General features: G+C 40.0%; 1 protein-coding gene across 1 annotated transcript in view; it reads right to left on the bottom strand.

The window, feature by feature from the left end:
- The window catches only part of ATP6V1H (ATPase H+ transporting V1 subunit H), an 87,194-nt gene that overhangs the window by 35,856 nt on the left and 34,512 nt on the right, over nt 1–16,826 (bottom strand). Inside the window, exons 10-12 of the mRNA XM_006259937.3 lie at nt 15,170–15,348; nt 14,215–14,340; nt 8,116–8,217 (exon numbers count right to left, since the gene is read on the bottom strand). Coding sequence (XP_006259999.1) covers nt 8,116–8,217; nt 14,215–14,340; nt 15,170–15,348 — 407 coding nt within the window. The remainder of the gene's footprint in view (nt 1–8,115; nt 8,218–14,214; nt 14,341–15,169; nt 15,349–16,826) is intronic.

Here is a 16,826-nt window from a genome sequence, read left to right as displayed (position 1 = left end):
CATGTCATCTTGCAGGACCCACAGAGCCAAGAGTTTCTACTGCAATAGAATTTACATAAAAGGGGTCAGTGACTTTAGGAACCTGGAAAGCCACTGCTCTAGGTGATATACATATGAAGTGCAAATCAGAGGGAAAAAAACCACTCCTAGGCATTTGAGACATTTGCTAGAGATCCCGATATGAGAGAGGAAAACTTACTTATCAAAAGTAAGAATTCAGCAATAGTAGTTTGAGCTATATTAATAGTGCTGATTTCAATGACTGACTAATTCAAGCGCTCAACCTCGAGACCATTTTCTTGGGAAATCTAACAGGGAAGATTTTTTAAATGTTTATTGCAAAGTTTTACAACTGCCATCTCTTTGCAAGGCCAGAGGTGCATTTAAACAGATAAATAAAATGAAGTATAGCTCTTCTGGCATTTCTTTTTAGATGCATGCAATTCTACCATATTTACTGCCTAATGCTATTGATTTTCATTTACTAATTTATCTTGCTCTAGAATTTGAAGTCCACTGTATAGGTCAGTATTCAGGGATCAGTATTCTTAAGGCTTCCAAATTTCTAAGTCTACCAGAATGCATCTGGATAATCAGGTTGGCATTGCATCAGTTTAACTGACTGCAGATATAGAAAATATTACATTAAACTGCAACAGGAAGATGCATTTCTTTACTGTACTTAAGATGTTAGGGACAAGAGTATTCATTAGCCACAGGCAGTGTATTTTATTTCTGTAGCTTGCTAATATCTATAACACAGGAGTTAGCATGTCCTGTAGGGTACAGTCTTATCTATCATTTAGTGTAATGAGCTGCTGGGATAATGACTTCCATATGCTGATGACACTCATGTCACTGTCTCCTGTCACTAGGTGTCACAGTATTGCTCTAAAGGATCCAATTAATACCAATTTGTACCTGGTGCTGTACAAGCATGCATGAGAGTTTACCAACAGATCCAGGTTATGCAAGTCAAAATGTCTAACAAGTAGCAGGCTTTTGAAAGCTAGGAGACATGTTTTTAACCCAGGTAAATTAAAAATATTTCCTATAGTTTGAAAGATTGTGCAACAATTACTCCTAACACCTACTGAAGTACCTTACTGTCCCCAAAGGCATTGTACATTTTGTAATTTTTTTGTTCCAATAAAATTTGATCTCACTGGACACTAACAACCACCGATTGGTGGCATTATGGCTCATACTAGGGACTTACCAAATATGGCAGTCTCCCATGAAATTGCCGAGTCCCTGTGAAAAAGCAAGGGGAACCAGCTGTTCAAAGAGTTAGCAAAGAGCCAGCAAAAAGCTGTCTCCCTAGAAGGGCAAGATGAGGGGGAAGGGAGCAAAGAGAAAGAAGGAAAAAAAAAAAAAGGCAGACTGCCCATCTCCTGAAGCAGGGCAGGGGAGAAGGAGAAGGGAAGAGAGAGGCAGGAAAAATTCCCCATCTTGTTTCCAGAAGGGGAGGGGGGAAGAGGGGAACCAGGGAAAAGCCTGCCAATTGGTATTTTTTTTAATTCATTGTGTCTCTTGCTTTGTCACCTGGACAGAAGGGAAGAGGTGGATGTCATATATCTGGACTTTGACCTGGTCTCCCATGATGTTCTCATGGAAAAATTGGGCAACTGCAGCCTCAACTACTCCACAGTCTGATGGCTGGGGAACTGACTCCAAGGTCACACCTGGAGAGTAGTAGTTGAAGGAACCGAATCAATATGGCACTTGGTGACTAGTGGCGTCCCCCAAGGCTCTATTCTTGGGGGACCTCTTTAATGTCTCCATAAAGAATCTGTACGCTGGTGTCAACAAGGGGATTGACCAAGCTTGCTGACAACACCAAACTTTGGGGAAGTGTCTCCACGCTTGAGGATAGGCTGGTGATCCAGGCCTACCTAGACAGGCTTGCAAGGTGGGCAGATGAAAACCTGATGGCATTCAATAAGGAGAAATGCAAGGTGCTCCACCTCGGGAATAAAAACCCGCATCACACTTAGACTTGCCAATGCTATGCTTGCTAGCACCATGACCGAAAGGGACTTGGGGGTCACGAGTGATCACAAAATGAATATGAGCCACCAAAGCGATACTGCAGCTGGCAAAGTGAACAAAACTCTAGCTTGCATCTACCAATGCATCTTGAGCAAGACCCAGGATGTCATCCTCCTGCTGTACTCAGCCTTGGTGAGGCCATAGCTGAAGTACTGCATCCAATTCTGGGCTCCACAATTCAGGATGGACATGGAGAAGCTTAAAAGAGTCCAGAGGAGAGCCATGGATATGATCAGAGGGCGGAGCAGGCCTTATGAAGAGAGCTGTGAGCTATGGGACTCTTCAGCCTGGAAAAGTGCAGGCTCAGGGGCGATTTGGTGGCAGCCTATAAAGTATATAAGCAGTGTGCATCAGGATCTGGGGTTCCACCTGATCACCAGAGCACCCCAGGGGATGACAAGGTCCAACGGTCACAAACTCTTGCAAGACCGTTTTAGGTTGGACATAAGGAAAACATACTTTACTGCCCAAGCCCCCCAAGGTCTGGAACAGACCCCCACCCCCCTGCCCCAGAGATGGTGCAAACACCTACTCTGGACACTTTCAAGAAACATTTGGACATTTATTTTGCTGGGATCCTTTGACCCTAGCTAACTTCTTGCCCCTTGGGCAGGGGGCCAGACCTGATGATCTTACAAGGTCCCTTCCAGCCCTAATGTCTATGAAATCTATGAAGTTTTAGCCAGGTGGTTAGTTTTACACTTCAGTTGGGTAGGGGAACTGTTTAATTACCATACTTAAACTGTTTGTTTACTCAGTAATTAAAATCCCCCTCTGCTCCTTGAAGAGGGTGATAATTACTGAATTAACAAGCCAAGCAGCTCCAGCTCTGGCTTTCAATCTATGCTTGCAAGGGGTGGGACATGCAGTACACCTAAGCCAGAGGCTTGAGGGGCCCATTTTGCTCTGGCCTTCAAAATGGTGGCTCCAGCCATAACACTACCATGAAACAGGGGCCTCAGCCATGTTCCAGCCATGTAATCAGCTGCTGGGGCCCGTGAATTTGCCAGGTCCCCACTCATTACAGTCTATCTGCTACCTCTGCTGGTCTCCCAGCACTTTTCAGGTTATGATCCTTTGCCCTTTTGAATGGTTTTGTTCTTCTACATCATTAGGTTATATATTCTACCACACCTGTCTCTTTTTGAAGCTACCCCTGATAACCTATTTGTGCTCCTGCTTTATAGCCTTCCTCCATTCTTTTAAACCAGGAGTGACCAACCCACAGCAGCTGCAATTGGCATGGGTCATTTCTGTGTGTGGCACAGCAGATCACAGCTGGGAACAGAGCAGCAGATAGGGCAGGGAGTACAGGGAAAAAGGGACTGAAATAGCACTCAGCTTGTCTAACTTCTGTCCCAGCTATACAGTTAGTCGAATAATAGATATCACAAAAAACAAACCCCTGCAAAAAGGAAAAATGATAGGAAATACCTAAGCAGTAAGTGTTCCTAAACACCACAACGACAAAAACACTCCATCCCTACTACATACCTTTCTAGATTGTTGTACTTTCACTGACACAAAGTTAAGGGTGTAAATAAATGCACAAGATGTTCATGTTAGTGCGCCACTATATGTTCACTGTCACCCAATCAGCATGCTCCTCTTCAACTTCACAACTCGGGGAGGGGGGGGGTGAAGAGATCAACCCCCACCCCAGTTTCCTCTTATCCCCCTGGCCTTTGATTCAACTCCCATTCCTGTACTACTCAAATTCACTTCCTCACCCAAAAATATCAGCTTCCTTTTATCCAGTGAATCCACACCTTCTAATAAAGCCATCAGGAACTCCTCCAATAGATATTCCACTCTCTTTTCATGCCCTCTCTTCCCCACACCTCCATTTCTTGCTGCATGAAGAGATGGAAGGAAACAACTACCCACACTACACAAAGCAGTGGCATTTCAACCATTCTTTCAATGCAATATTTTGACCACTTAATGCTTTGAAGAAGTTTGAGGAGAAGGAACATCATATAAAATGAATGGTCAGTTTATGAGGTATACATTTTTATTACATCTCTCAGGTCTTGAAAGAACAGTTAAGTGCCAGGTCCTGAAAAATATAAAAAGTACACAAACTTCAGTTTTATAAACTCCTAACAGCAAATAAGCAGTGTACGATCAGTCTGTTTTACTGCAAATTTCCTATTTAAACTTTAGTAATTTGAGGAAAAAAAAAAAACTTGCATTGGTATCAGATTCATAGATTGCAAAGCTAGAAGGGACCTCAGAAGATCACCAGGTCCAGCCCCCTGCATCAAGCAGGAAAGATAACCGGGGCTCAGGTGACCCCAGCAAGGTGACTGTCCAGTCTCCTCTTAAACATTTCCAGGGTAGGTGGTTGCACCACCTCTGGAGGGAGTTTATTCTAGTCTGTGACACCCTGACTGTGAAGTTTTTCCTAATATTGAGCCTGAATCGGTCTTCCAGGAGTTTGTGGCCATTACTTATGGTTTTCCCGTTGGTTAAACTGATGAACAGTTGATCACTGAGCCCTTGATGTACTCCCATAGTGTAGTGGTAAGCTGCTACAAGGTCCCCTCTCAGCCTTCTTTTCATCAAGCTGAAGAGTCCCAGATCCATCAGCCTTTCCTCATATGGCTTGCCATGTAAGACTCTGATCATACAGGTGGCTCTTCTTTGGACTCTCTCAAGCTTGTCCACATCCTTGTTGAAGTGTGGTGCCCAGAACTGGACGCAGTGCTCCAGCTGTGGTCTCACCAGTGCTGAGCAGAGCAGAAGAATCACCTTCTTGGTTTTGCTGGAGATGCATTGATTGATTGACGCATACCAGGGTATTATTTGCCATACTGGCTACAGCATTGCACTGCCAGCTCATATTCATATGGTGGTCTATTATTACCCCCAGGTCCCTTTCATTCATGGTGCTAGCACTATAGGGTTTGAAGGGACTTCCAAGATCACCTAGTCCAGTCCTCTGCACAAATGCTGTATGTGCTGTTCCTATATAAATGCAGAGAAATGCCTAGGCAGCTCTTGAAAACCTCCAATGAAGAATCCATGACTTCCCAAGGCAGCTTTTCTACTGTCTGGCTGTTCTGATGGCAGGGAATTTCCACCCCTCCTCCCCACTCATAGATGCAATCTAAATCCACATTGTGCAGCTTTGCTTTGTGCCCTGGCCTCTATGGAAACCATTTTTATGGCAGACTTTCAACTATCGGAAAGCAAACCACTATTCCCATTTAACTGTCACCAAACAAAACATTCTTGGGTTCCCTCAAGCTTCCATTATGTAATAAATGCCATGAAATACAATAAACTTGCTCCATTATAGGGCTTTGGTTTAAAAAACCAAGTTGTGAGGAAATAAAAAAAGAGCTGGAGAAGGGAACACCCCACTCAAACAGTGTTTCACAGACATGAAAGCCCATAAATACAAGAGCTTTGACAAAAGCTAAAAGTTTGTGTTTCTTACCAATAAAGCTAAAAGTTCCAGGTAATAATGGCAATGCAGCTAAGAATTTAAGTAGTCTGAAAATAGTGTTAGGGTTCCTATGGCAACTATAACCTGACCTACTTTTGCATGCACAGTTTGCTATTACTGTAGTTGCTTTCATATATGAAGTACAATTTGAGAAGTAGCAGCTACCAAAGACAACACACTTTGTATTACCTTGCTTACAAGTCTATTAGTATTTCAGATACTGGTTTGTCATAGTCCCTTTCCTACAGGATTCCTTCTCCCTCAACTTCTGCTTCCTACTTTCTAGCTCGTACCCATGTAAAGGAATTGAGCGAACTGGTAAGTCATACACAGCTTGAGCCAGGGATGATCACTGGCATTCACTGTGAGCCAGGAAAAATTCTTCAGTACAGTTCCATATATTTTAAAGAAACTTTTCCTAAATGTATACTAGCTCAGGATCTGGATAAACAGCATTTAAAATTTACAAGGCAATTCAAGCCAGTTAAATTGGTATAGTATTCCTAAATAACCACCAAACAAAACTGCTATTTGGTTTAATGAACATCTCTTAGGCAAATAGAAGGGATTATAAATAGCCAGGATATGAATCCCAAGCCTCTGCTGTATGCAACAGATAACTGGAAAGCTTTTAGTTTCTAAATAATCAGCCGTTACTCGTTACAGACTTGGAGGATGATTCTGTAAAAGTTCTGAGACAATAACTTTGCACAACTGATTTTTTCCCCAAAAATGGATGAGCTGTTATTCTTCTGAACCACTGAAAAGAATCCAGTGCCAAAGGATTCAGTACAAGTGTGAAATATCAATAATTCTGAACCAAGTGTGAAAACAATGAAATAACTATATGTTAAAATATAAAAGTTACTGGTAAGAAATGGGTCATTAAGTTATATGTTGTACTTTAGCAATTTATCTCAAAGTCCTACTTTTTCTGAAGTCCAGTAAAATAAAGGCTTGTTATCCCCATAACCAACAAACAACCAACCAACTGCCAATGGCCAACTAACTTGAGCAGGGAAAAGCTTCCTAGTTGGTCCTTTGTAACAGAGTTGGCCTGTTTAGTCTTCTATCCCTATAAGAGACCTATGAATGCAGCAGTCAAATTAAATGTGAGAGTATTATGCAAACTTGTTTGAAACTGGCTGGAATGTTTTTTTCTTCACTGCACCTGGTACCGTTCAGGGTAAGAACCATGCTGAAATCATCAAGAGAATACAGCTTTGGTTTGCAGGGTGTGACAGCTACAGAATGGAGCTGAAAGCTACTGGGTTATGACAACAAGTCTATTAAGGATCCTGCTTTAAACTGTCCTTGGTCCGGTAGTGTTACATGCTAAATATACACTCTTGTCTATTTTGAGGCAATGTTAATAATCTTTGATGTTCTCCATCTTCAGATATACATGGTCAGAAAGTTTTTTTGCATTACGTACAAGCTAATCAACTGCTCAACACAAGTAGTCTGTTGGCCATATCTGATTTTTATTACTGGACATAATTTTGCAGTAATTGTACAAGAACTGTCAATTATCCATCATTACTGCACTGGCAGCAATCAGTTGCAGGACACCAATCTAGATGAAGCACTGACCCATACAAGAAATCATTGTGCCATTTCCTAGAAATCATTTCCATTTCCTCATTTAAGCCTTAGAGAACTAATAATAGATGATCACTTCTTACCTATAGAAGTTAACACACATACACACCCACCCACATCTCAAAGATAAAGACCAAAAGTACACCAAGATAATTAGAAATGGCTAAATTAGATGTTGATTTGTGTACATGTTATGCACACACATACATATGGCTTTGATAACAGAGCTTCTCACTTTAATTTGTGAAAAATCTACATAGGACTAACCAAGAGAGACTGCAATGTTCTGAGACTGCAGCAATGTTTAACACATACAATTGTACTTCACGTAGAACTGCATGGTCTGTTAACAAAAATCTCTCACGATATTTCTGTTAACCAACCACTGCAATATTAAACAGTTTTGTTTGCTCAGTATGCAGCACAACAGTTTGTCAGCCTTCATAATCTGACAGATATTTACATTTTTACCTGTGTTTTTTATTGCTACCTTTTACAGGAACTGTAGTACTAGAGGAGATTGTTATCAGAGAAGTCACCACAGGAATTCTCAAGAGAAACAAAGTAAACCTCAAAGAAATTTAATGATTTTAGACAGATTTAATTTGTATGGAAAATACTGCCCGTTACTTCTGCAACAAAAAAACTCTTATCTCCAAGATTAGGTGACAAATATGGGATTTGTAACATAATTCTGGTAAAGCTTTAAATGCACAGAAAGTCCGTCTCTGAAATGACTGTATCAATGAAATGCCTGAATTGTTTTAATGTGTACTTCAGGCTATATTTTCCAATATTAAAAGCTATTTTGCCAAAACAAAAATCAAACAGCTACTGATATTTGCTCACCCTTCATACGTTCCCGAAATGGGTTACCTGCAACGCTTGTTTTCATTACACCACCCATATAAGAGGTTAGGGGGATATTGTGCCATCTTGACATTATCCATCTTGCCAAAACCACCCCTGCACTCAAAACACACCCAAAAAGCCACTCTTTTCCTTACCGTTTCCCTCGAGGATAGTGTCGTACATACTCTCCCACATCATGAGCAGCTACAGCTAAGACTTGTGGATCATCAGAAACCTCCAAAAGTTTTGTCAGGATTCTGTAAAAGAATGTTAAACAGTTACTTTGAACTAGAATAATAGAAATATTAGAATCATATTAGAATCATAGGAAGTTAGGTTTGGGAAGGGACCTCAGGAGGTCATTTAGCCCAACCCCCTGCTCAAAGCAGGACCATCCCCAACTAAATCATCCCAGCCAAAGCTTTGTCTAGCTGGGTCTTAGAAACCTCCAAGGATAGGGATTCCACACCTCTCTGGGTAGCCTGTTCCAGTGCTTTACTAGCATCCTCATGAGAAAGGTTTCCCCAATTTGTAAAAAACTTTCCTTGCTGCAACTTGAAAAGATTGCTTCTCATCATCTGCCACCACTGAGAACAGAATAATCTTGCTCCATCATCTTGGGAACCAGCCTGCAAGTAGTTGAAGGCTGCCATTAAATTCCCCCCTCCCAAGTCTTCTCTTCACCTAACTAAACAAGCCCAGTTCCCTCAGTCTCTCCTCAAAAGTAATGTGCTCCAGCCCCCTAACCATTTTCATAGCCCTCCACTGGACTCACTCCAATTTGTCTGCAACCTTTCTGTAGTGGGGGACCCAAATCTGGACATAGTACTCCAGATGTGGCTTCACCAATGCCAAATAGAAAGGAAAAAATCATTCCCCCTGATCTGCTGCCAATGCTCCTATTAATGCAGTCCAGTATGCCGTTAGCCTTCTTTGCAACAAGGACATACTGCTGGCTCATCTGCAGCTTCTTATCCACTCCAACCCTCATGTCCTTTTCTGTAGAGATGCTACTTAGCCAGCCAGCCCCCAAACTATACCAGTGTACATGGGATTGTTCTGCTCTAAGTGCAGGACTTGGACTTCTCCTTATTGAACCTTCTTTTGGTCCAATCCTCTAATGTATTAAGATCCCCTTGAATCCTAGCCCTATCCTCCAGCATATTTATCTCCCCAGCTTGGTATCATCTGCAAACTTGCTGAGGATACACTGTATGACATCTTCCAGGTCACTGATGAAAATATTGAACAAAGCCAGCCCCAGGACCAATGCCTGAGACACTCCACTTGATTCCAGCTGCCAACTAGGCATAGAGCCATTGACTGGTACCCTTAATGCCAATGATCCAGACAGTTTTCTATCCACCTTGCAGTCCATTCATCCAACCCATACTTCCTTAGCTTGCTTGCAAGAAATGTTGTGGGAGACTGAATCAAAAGCCTTACTAAAAAGTTAAAGTATATCACATCCACTGCTCTCCCCACATCCAGAGTCAACTCATCACAGAAGACAATCAGGTTCATCAGGTGTGTCTTGCCTTTGGTGAATCCATGCTGATTGTTCCCAAGTACATTCTTCTCCAAGTGCTTAGAAGTGGATTTCTTGAGGACCCGTTTCATGGTTTTTCCAAGGACTGAGGTGAGGCTGACTGGTCTGTAGTTCCCCAGATCCTCCTCCTCCTTTCTTTTCTTAAAGATGGGTACTATATTTGCCCTTTTCCAAACATCTGGGACCTCTCCCAAAATTCCACGAGTTTTCAAAAGATAACGGCCAGCAGCTCCACAATCACATCCACCAACTTGTGCAGCCTTCTCAGGTGCATCATTGTCCAGTCTCATGGACTTATTCATGTACAGCTTTTCTAAATAGTCCCTACCATGATCTTTTGCCACTGTTGGTGGCTCACCGGCTCCACAGACTTTGCTGCCAAGTACAGTAGTACGGGAGTTTACCCTGCTGGAAGGTCAAGGTGAAAGATATTGGATACTTTGGCCTTTTCCTCATCATCTGCCACTAGGCTGTCTACCTCTTTCAGTAATGGACCCACATTTTCTCTTATCTTCCTATTGTTGCTGATATCCTTGTAGAAACATTTCTTGTTACCCTTCACATCCCTTGCTAGCTGCAACAGCAGTTATACTTTGGCCTTCCTTATTTCATCCCTGCATGCCCAAACAATATTGTTATAGTCCTCCCTAATCATTTGTTCAAAGTTCCCACTTCTTGTAAGCTTCCTTTTTGTGTTTTAGCTCACTGAAGAGTTCCCTGCTAAGCCAAGTTGGTCTTCTGTCATACTTGCTATTCTTCCTGCACACTGGGATGGCTCATTCTTGTGCCCTCCATAAGGTTTCTTTAAAATACAAGCCTCTCTCATGGACTCTTTTCCCCCCTCAGACTGGCCTCCCAGGGGATCCTGCCCTAAGTGAATCAAAGCCTGCTTTTCTGATACCCAGGGTCCATATTAGGATAGAACATGATTTAAGAGGAAGTCATAACGCTTCAGGAAGGGACTTGCACAGACCTAAAGAAGGATATATTGCATTCAAAAGCTTGTCTAGGTCTATCCTAGCTATGCAGTTGGTCCAATAAAAGATATCGCCCACAGAATCCTTGCACTGTACAGTAAAGCTAGGATTCCACTAAAACATACTGCACAGTCAATCAATTGAACAGCGGTGGTAAAAATACTGTATACTCTAGGCAAAACAAGTTTCAACAGTAATTGCCTGAAGTGGTACCACCTGCCCCAGGATATCTATACAAAATACTGCCTGTGCCACTTATTTGCAGGACCTACAATGAAATCTTGAATTCAAGTCCAGATGTATTAGCTAAAGACTACAAACGTTTCAAGCAGTGTAAGAAGAAAACCACAGAAGCTGAAGGTATGAAAGCCCATGCTGGTCCTTCTAGGCCCATTCAATACCAGTGTGCTGTTTGCAAGGTTCCTGTGACCTCTGCTTTCAGAAATAATGCTTATCACTACAAGAAAACTATTTGGAAACCCCAGAATCAACCATTAGGCATGCTGCTGACATGCCAAAATGGTTACATCAAGATTGTAATGCTATGTGGGCACAATAAATTGTCCTCAACCAGCCTTCTATGCACTCTGTAGCTGCCTTACTGTGGTTTCATTGTCACTACAGATCCTACATTAAGCAAAGAACAAAATTTTAACAAAACTAGTAGTAATACAAAGATGAAAAGAACTAAAAGGCATGTCAACAGCAGAGAATTAAGGACTTAAAAAAAATCCCCCCCAAAAAACAAAAAGTGTAAAACTACACAAATGTTTAGGTTTTTATTAGAGTTTAAGTTTCAGACACCATTACAGGCAAAGACACAAGCATCCTTTTCCTCATCAACTGTATTTCAGCAATTAATTCTGCTTCTCTTCAGACTGCCATTATGAATTAACTAAATCAGAATTAGGAAGTTTGAAGCCTCAAAACTTCAATAGGCAAAATTATAAAATAAAGCCATCTGAAAGACAATTCACCAGGAAACATTTACTAGCACAACCACTCACTAAACAACAAGAAACAAAAGACAACATACGTGCAGAGTTCATTGGTTGATTTTTAGTTTAAGGAGGGGAATATGGTGACAAAGATTAGGTTGGGAAATTAAATGCATCTCTGCTCAATTAAATACTGAAAAGCCATGTACCTGACTTCATAGATAACAAGTTAATTAATGGCAATAAAAAGGCAAGTTAAAAAAAAGGGGGCTTGAACAATTTTACTTGGAGGCTTTTCCATCCCCCACCCAGCCAAGCACAGAAGCCTAAAAAGGGGAGGAAAAAAAAAAAAAGGCTAACGAACTGATTTTGGTTTCTCTCAATACTTCTAAACCAGAATCAGGAAATTTGAACGTGAGACAGGATACTAATTAAAGGCTGTAAGACTATAGGATTAAGTACTCAGCCCAATTTTATTAGTGTTACAACTTCACAAAATAGGAGAAAGAACATACAGCTAGACTATCAACAAAGTAACTCAAGAGGCCCAGAACAATGGTAAGAAGGAAACTGATCTGGCATCAATGCAAGAGACAGGAAAAGGCTAACCAATACCTTATGCAGCTTAATATAAAAGAAACTGTCAAGGTAAAAAAAAATAAATTAAACCCTTCAAACCCAAAAGGAAGAGACAGTAAACAAAATGCCCCCTTTAAAAAAAGAGCAAATGATGTTTGCAAAGAATAAAGTATGTACATAACTAAAGGGAGAGATTTAGTCATAGTTACTGAAGTATCTAATAACGACTGGTTCCAGTAGCAAGAATATAATGTAGAAATTGTACCAAAAAAAGTATTCTAAGGTTCCGTCCCTATTTACATGTCTACATAATGTATACAATTAATAATTGCCTAGCATAGACAGAAACTTGGTTTGGTTTTGTGAGGATTACAAGGGAGGCAGCAATTTAAGCCCCGTCTCCCTTCCCCTGCCAATACATCCCAATTCCAAAACACTAATTAAAAATGAATGACAAAGGATGAGCACCTCAATGTATAAAATTTATGAGTAGCATAAGCATCAGGAAGTGCAGAATGTCTTAGAGTACGTAATTAAATCTGTTTTACAGATAAAACCAAGGGATAGCTAAATCCTATTTACAGTCTTCTACAACTTAGAGGTAGGGAAAGAAATTATAAAAGCAAGAACTCCGTAGTACTTCACAGACTATCTACATATAAACAAAGCTGGCAATATCTGGAATGTGACAAAACTCATGTTTCTGCTGTAATGAAAACCTTTTTTCTGTTATAAGTGAAATTATCCTAACTCACTCCTGAAAATGAATCAAAACCGTCCAGTGCCAGAAGCCTGTCCACTACTGAGACCAAACCTGCTGACTGGACTTTATAGATCCTGTGGTATATACAAAAGACCTCTTTCCCTCTTGCATAGCCAATGTTTTGTACCTCAAAACCTGATCAGGCTCATACTATAACTTCTACTGTAGCACCATACTTATCTATCCTCATATGTAATTGCCTGACTTACACCATGCTGACATGCAAAGATGGGGAAAAAACACATTTATGGTGTGCATAAACAAATGCTAAAAGGCAGCAGCTGGTAACTAATTGTTATGTGTGAAATGAATTGTTCTCAGCTCAGTGTAGCAAAACCACTCCCCCTCAGTCTGTTCACATAACAATCAGAAGCTACCAGTTGGTGTCCTTCTGAAAATGCTCTAGGCATTTGTGTTTACACCTTTAGGGCATAAACAAGCATTTGTGGGATCTGGTTTAGGTTTAGACAGCTTCCTTTAAACTGCCTAAATCTAAACTAGAAGTGGCACAGGCAGCCCATAAGAGACTTGGGGGGGGGGGGGGGGTGGAAGGGGAGGGGAAGCCATAAGGAACAGCATGGCTCTGGGGCTAATGGCTGGGCTTTCGCAGCCCCGTGTGTGAACACGTGCAGGAATTCACTAGACCAGGTTAATCCATGTCAAATCTAAAATTAATTCAGCTCCTGGGGTAAAATAACTTAGATCAGGCATGCCATTTTTTGGGCTATTTAAGCCCTGCGAACACCTGGATTCCCAGAAATTTAGATAGACTTAAACTTTGTTGATCTAAACATTAACCTTTTAGATACTACTTTATCAGTGGTCAAGGATACAGTCAAAATGACCTACTAGGCATCCCAGAGCACCCAAAACCATCCAAATCCCAATAGTCTCCAAAGTTTCTGAAAGGCTGCAAATAAGTATTCAACTACAGAAGGAACAACAAATTCCAATTTCACATCATGCCTGTCAAAAATGGCAGAAAAAAAAAATCACCATCTGAGGCACTAGATGCCAATTCAGATCTTGAATAAAGAGTTCAGTACATTAAGATAAAGTGAAACCCAACCAAAAAAGCTAAAATAATTTAGAATATTGATAGCCGAGTAAACTAACGCATAGTAATGTCATTCTTTGGAACTGTATTAGTTTGCATCCTGCACTTTTTAATTCAATAGAGTTTAAAAAGTTCAATTTGATTGCAGCCTTGCATATTTTTAATTTTTAAAACTAAACAATTACTAAGACGCAAGTAATTCTAATTTTGAACGAGTGCTTTCTACACATTTTCAAGTTGTAATACATTCTGACCTTTGCTCTTCCTTTGCTAAGGAATTTCAAAATTCAGCATCAGATTCTGTAAAATAAGTACCTAACACACTCAGATTAAATTTGAAGAATATGAAAATCTAAAACAAAAATCAGAAAGAAAAAAAAAGAGAACTTACTTCAGAAGTTCATAATTCTTTTCATTTAATCTCACAGCATTCTCTCGCCAAAATTTCTCAGATTTGTGTACAGGGCTCCATTCCAGTCTTCCTGATTTCAGCTCAGAACTGTATTCATCAAATGAGCTGAAAGATGTCCAAAGTGAAATATAAAATATAATATATTAGGTTCCCAGAAGTGGGCTTTACACAGTATACCGAATATGGGTCAGTATTAGGGACCAGTTCTTCGCAAACCTGTATCTAAAAAATCTTATTTGAATAACTTGATTAAAAACAGAAGAACTTCCTTTTACAATGTTTAAGTGGAAGGGAGGCTGTCTTAAAGTTCTGACGTCTTAAATTACAGAGATTAGTAACATATTTCCTCACGTTAATATTCACTTTTACATGAAACCATGTTTTAAGCTTACCAATATTTAAAAAAAAAAAAAAATTGTTCTTCCAAAATACATCTTACACATTACTCTATTTTATTCAAAGAGAGCCCATTACTGTCACCTGTTGAGAGATCTCAATTGCTCCGCCTATTTGCTACTGTTGGTTAGATTAGTGTAAAAATATATAATTCATTTGACCAAAGATCATGGCCCTAATTTATAATTTGCACTATGATTTGACTCTCTGCATCAAGTGTAGCACAGATAAAATGACTTAGCAGTACAACTCATATTAATCTGGTTTTCCAATAAAAACAAATCATGCAGAGACATCCTTGCCCCTTGCATATACTAGTTTGATATCATGTGGTAAGCAGATACAATTCTGAATGGAAATCCTTCCCATTAAATCATCAGTTGGGGAACACATGGACAGAAGCAGAGTTGCTTTTTCTTCTATTCAGATGTATATAGAAATCCAGACACCTGGATCCTCCATATGCTCTTAGCAAAACACATTGAACAAAACACTAGCTGGTTGTTTTTTTCTTTACAGTTCATACAGTAAAATATACCTAAGATCCTGAACACTCTCGCCAAGTTTGTCCAGCAGAAACTTGATATCCTCACTGATGTCTTCGTCATCATATTTTTGCTGATCTAAGTTCTCTAGTTGCTTCAGAACTTTGCACTGGATCATAGCAAGAGCATATTCCTGGCGAGTCTCTCTTTCAGTAGATTTTTCCAAAAGATTCTAGAGATAAGGTTATTATGTCAATTCAAGGTTTAAAATTTATTTTGTCATTTCATTTTTATAAGACTTATAACTTTATAAAATTCCACTTTTACAAAGAACTTTTGAATCCAGAAGAGTTAAGTTACTAAACAGGAGCGGCACTGTTATTTCAATAAATAGAAGTCCTTATTCATAAGGGAAAGTTATAGGGTAGTAAGCTACAGTGCGAACTTACAGCTATCCTACATAAACTGGAAATGGAATAAGCTACCTCATGCTTACTGCATACTAAGACTGTCTACTGCCGAGTAGTACATAGCAGCCAATGAAGTATCATACCCTCGTTCATTCCAGAGTAACTGTCCTGTTGAAACAAGCCCTATAATTGACTAAATTTCCTGTAACAAGGGTGGGCAACTGAGGCACCAGCCAGAAGCACCCACTTAGAGGGCACAAAAGCAACAACCACCACTGTTGCCAGACAACCACAATGCCTTTGCTGCCCAGAGCATTTGTTGCCCAGAGCATCCGATTGTTGCAGCTCTGCTGAATTTCATATCTATCTTTTTATGGGAATATCTTAAGGTGAATTAGAACTTTGCCAAAAAGGTTGGTCATTCAGTTATGGTGACGATTCAAAAAAGCTTGATTTAGAAGGGCAGTATTGAGAGCCCAGAAGAATATACTGGTGCCAGATTTCAGAAGTATGTTAATAAAAAGTAAATGTGTAAAAAGCATACCCAACAGCACCTAGAGTTATCAGTTCTGATTTGGCAGAGGCTACCCCAAAACAGTAGTAAAGTAAACGCCATGGTATACACTATGTTTAACATTAGGTGACCTTTGTTGACAAATTGCTTTCATGATTTGCAACATCCAAAGAGAACAAGGAAAACAAATCAGCTATTTGTGACCAGTTTAAGAGCATAAAATACTACAGATAAACCCCAACTCTTCCCCATGAACACGGCCTATCAATCTAATCTTCTGTGCAAGCTTTTCAAAACTAACATGTCCCACAATGCAACGATCACATCTAAATCTAACATCAGTTTCTTCAGTTTTAGCATATTCCAATAGAATTTTCAGTTCAAACCAGCATCTGTTAGTAAGAAGAGTGCTGGGTATGCACACAGCACAGAGGTCAATTATTTCATTGGCTTTCAATTTGTTACCTCTCTAGTCAATTTAATCATGTTCAAAATTATATGATCCAAATTGGAGCTATTCACTTGCATTCTCTGCAAAACCTGAAAACACTTGTTTTTTTGTTTTTTTTTTTATATACACACACACACACATATACATATATACACACACACACACACACACACACACACACACTAAACCTCAATGAGCAGAAGTCATGTTAAATATATTTAAATCTCAATTTTTTAACCAAAGTAAGTAATTACATGGACAGAAAACAAATGAGACCACTAATTTAAAGGTATCTCTACTGCCTCACTTCATGTGACCATTACAGGGCTCTTCAG

This window comes from Alligator mississippiensis, chromosome 3, assembly GCF_030867095.1.
Source record: "Alligator mississippiensis isolate rAllMis1 chromosome 3, rAllMis1, whole genome shotgun sequence".
NCBI lineage: Eukaryota > Metazoa > Chordata > Crocodylia > Alligatoridae > Alligator > Alligator mississippiensis.
This window is presented reverse-complemented; position numbering and strand designations above follow the sequence as displayed.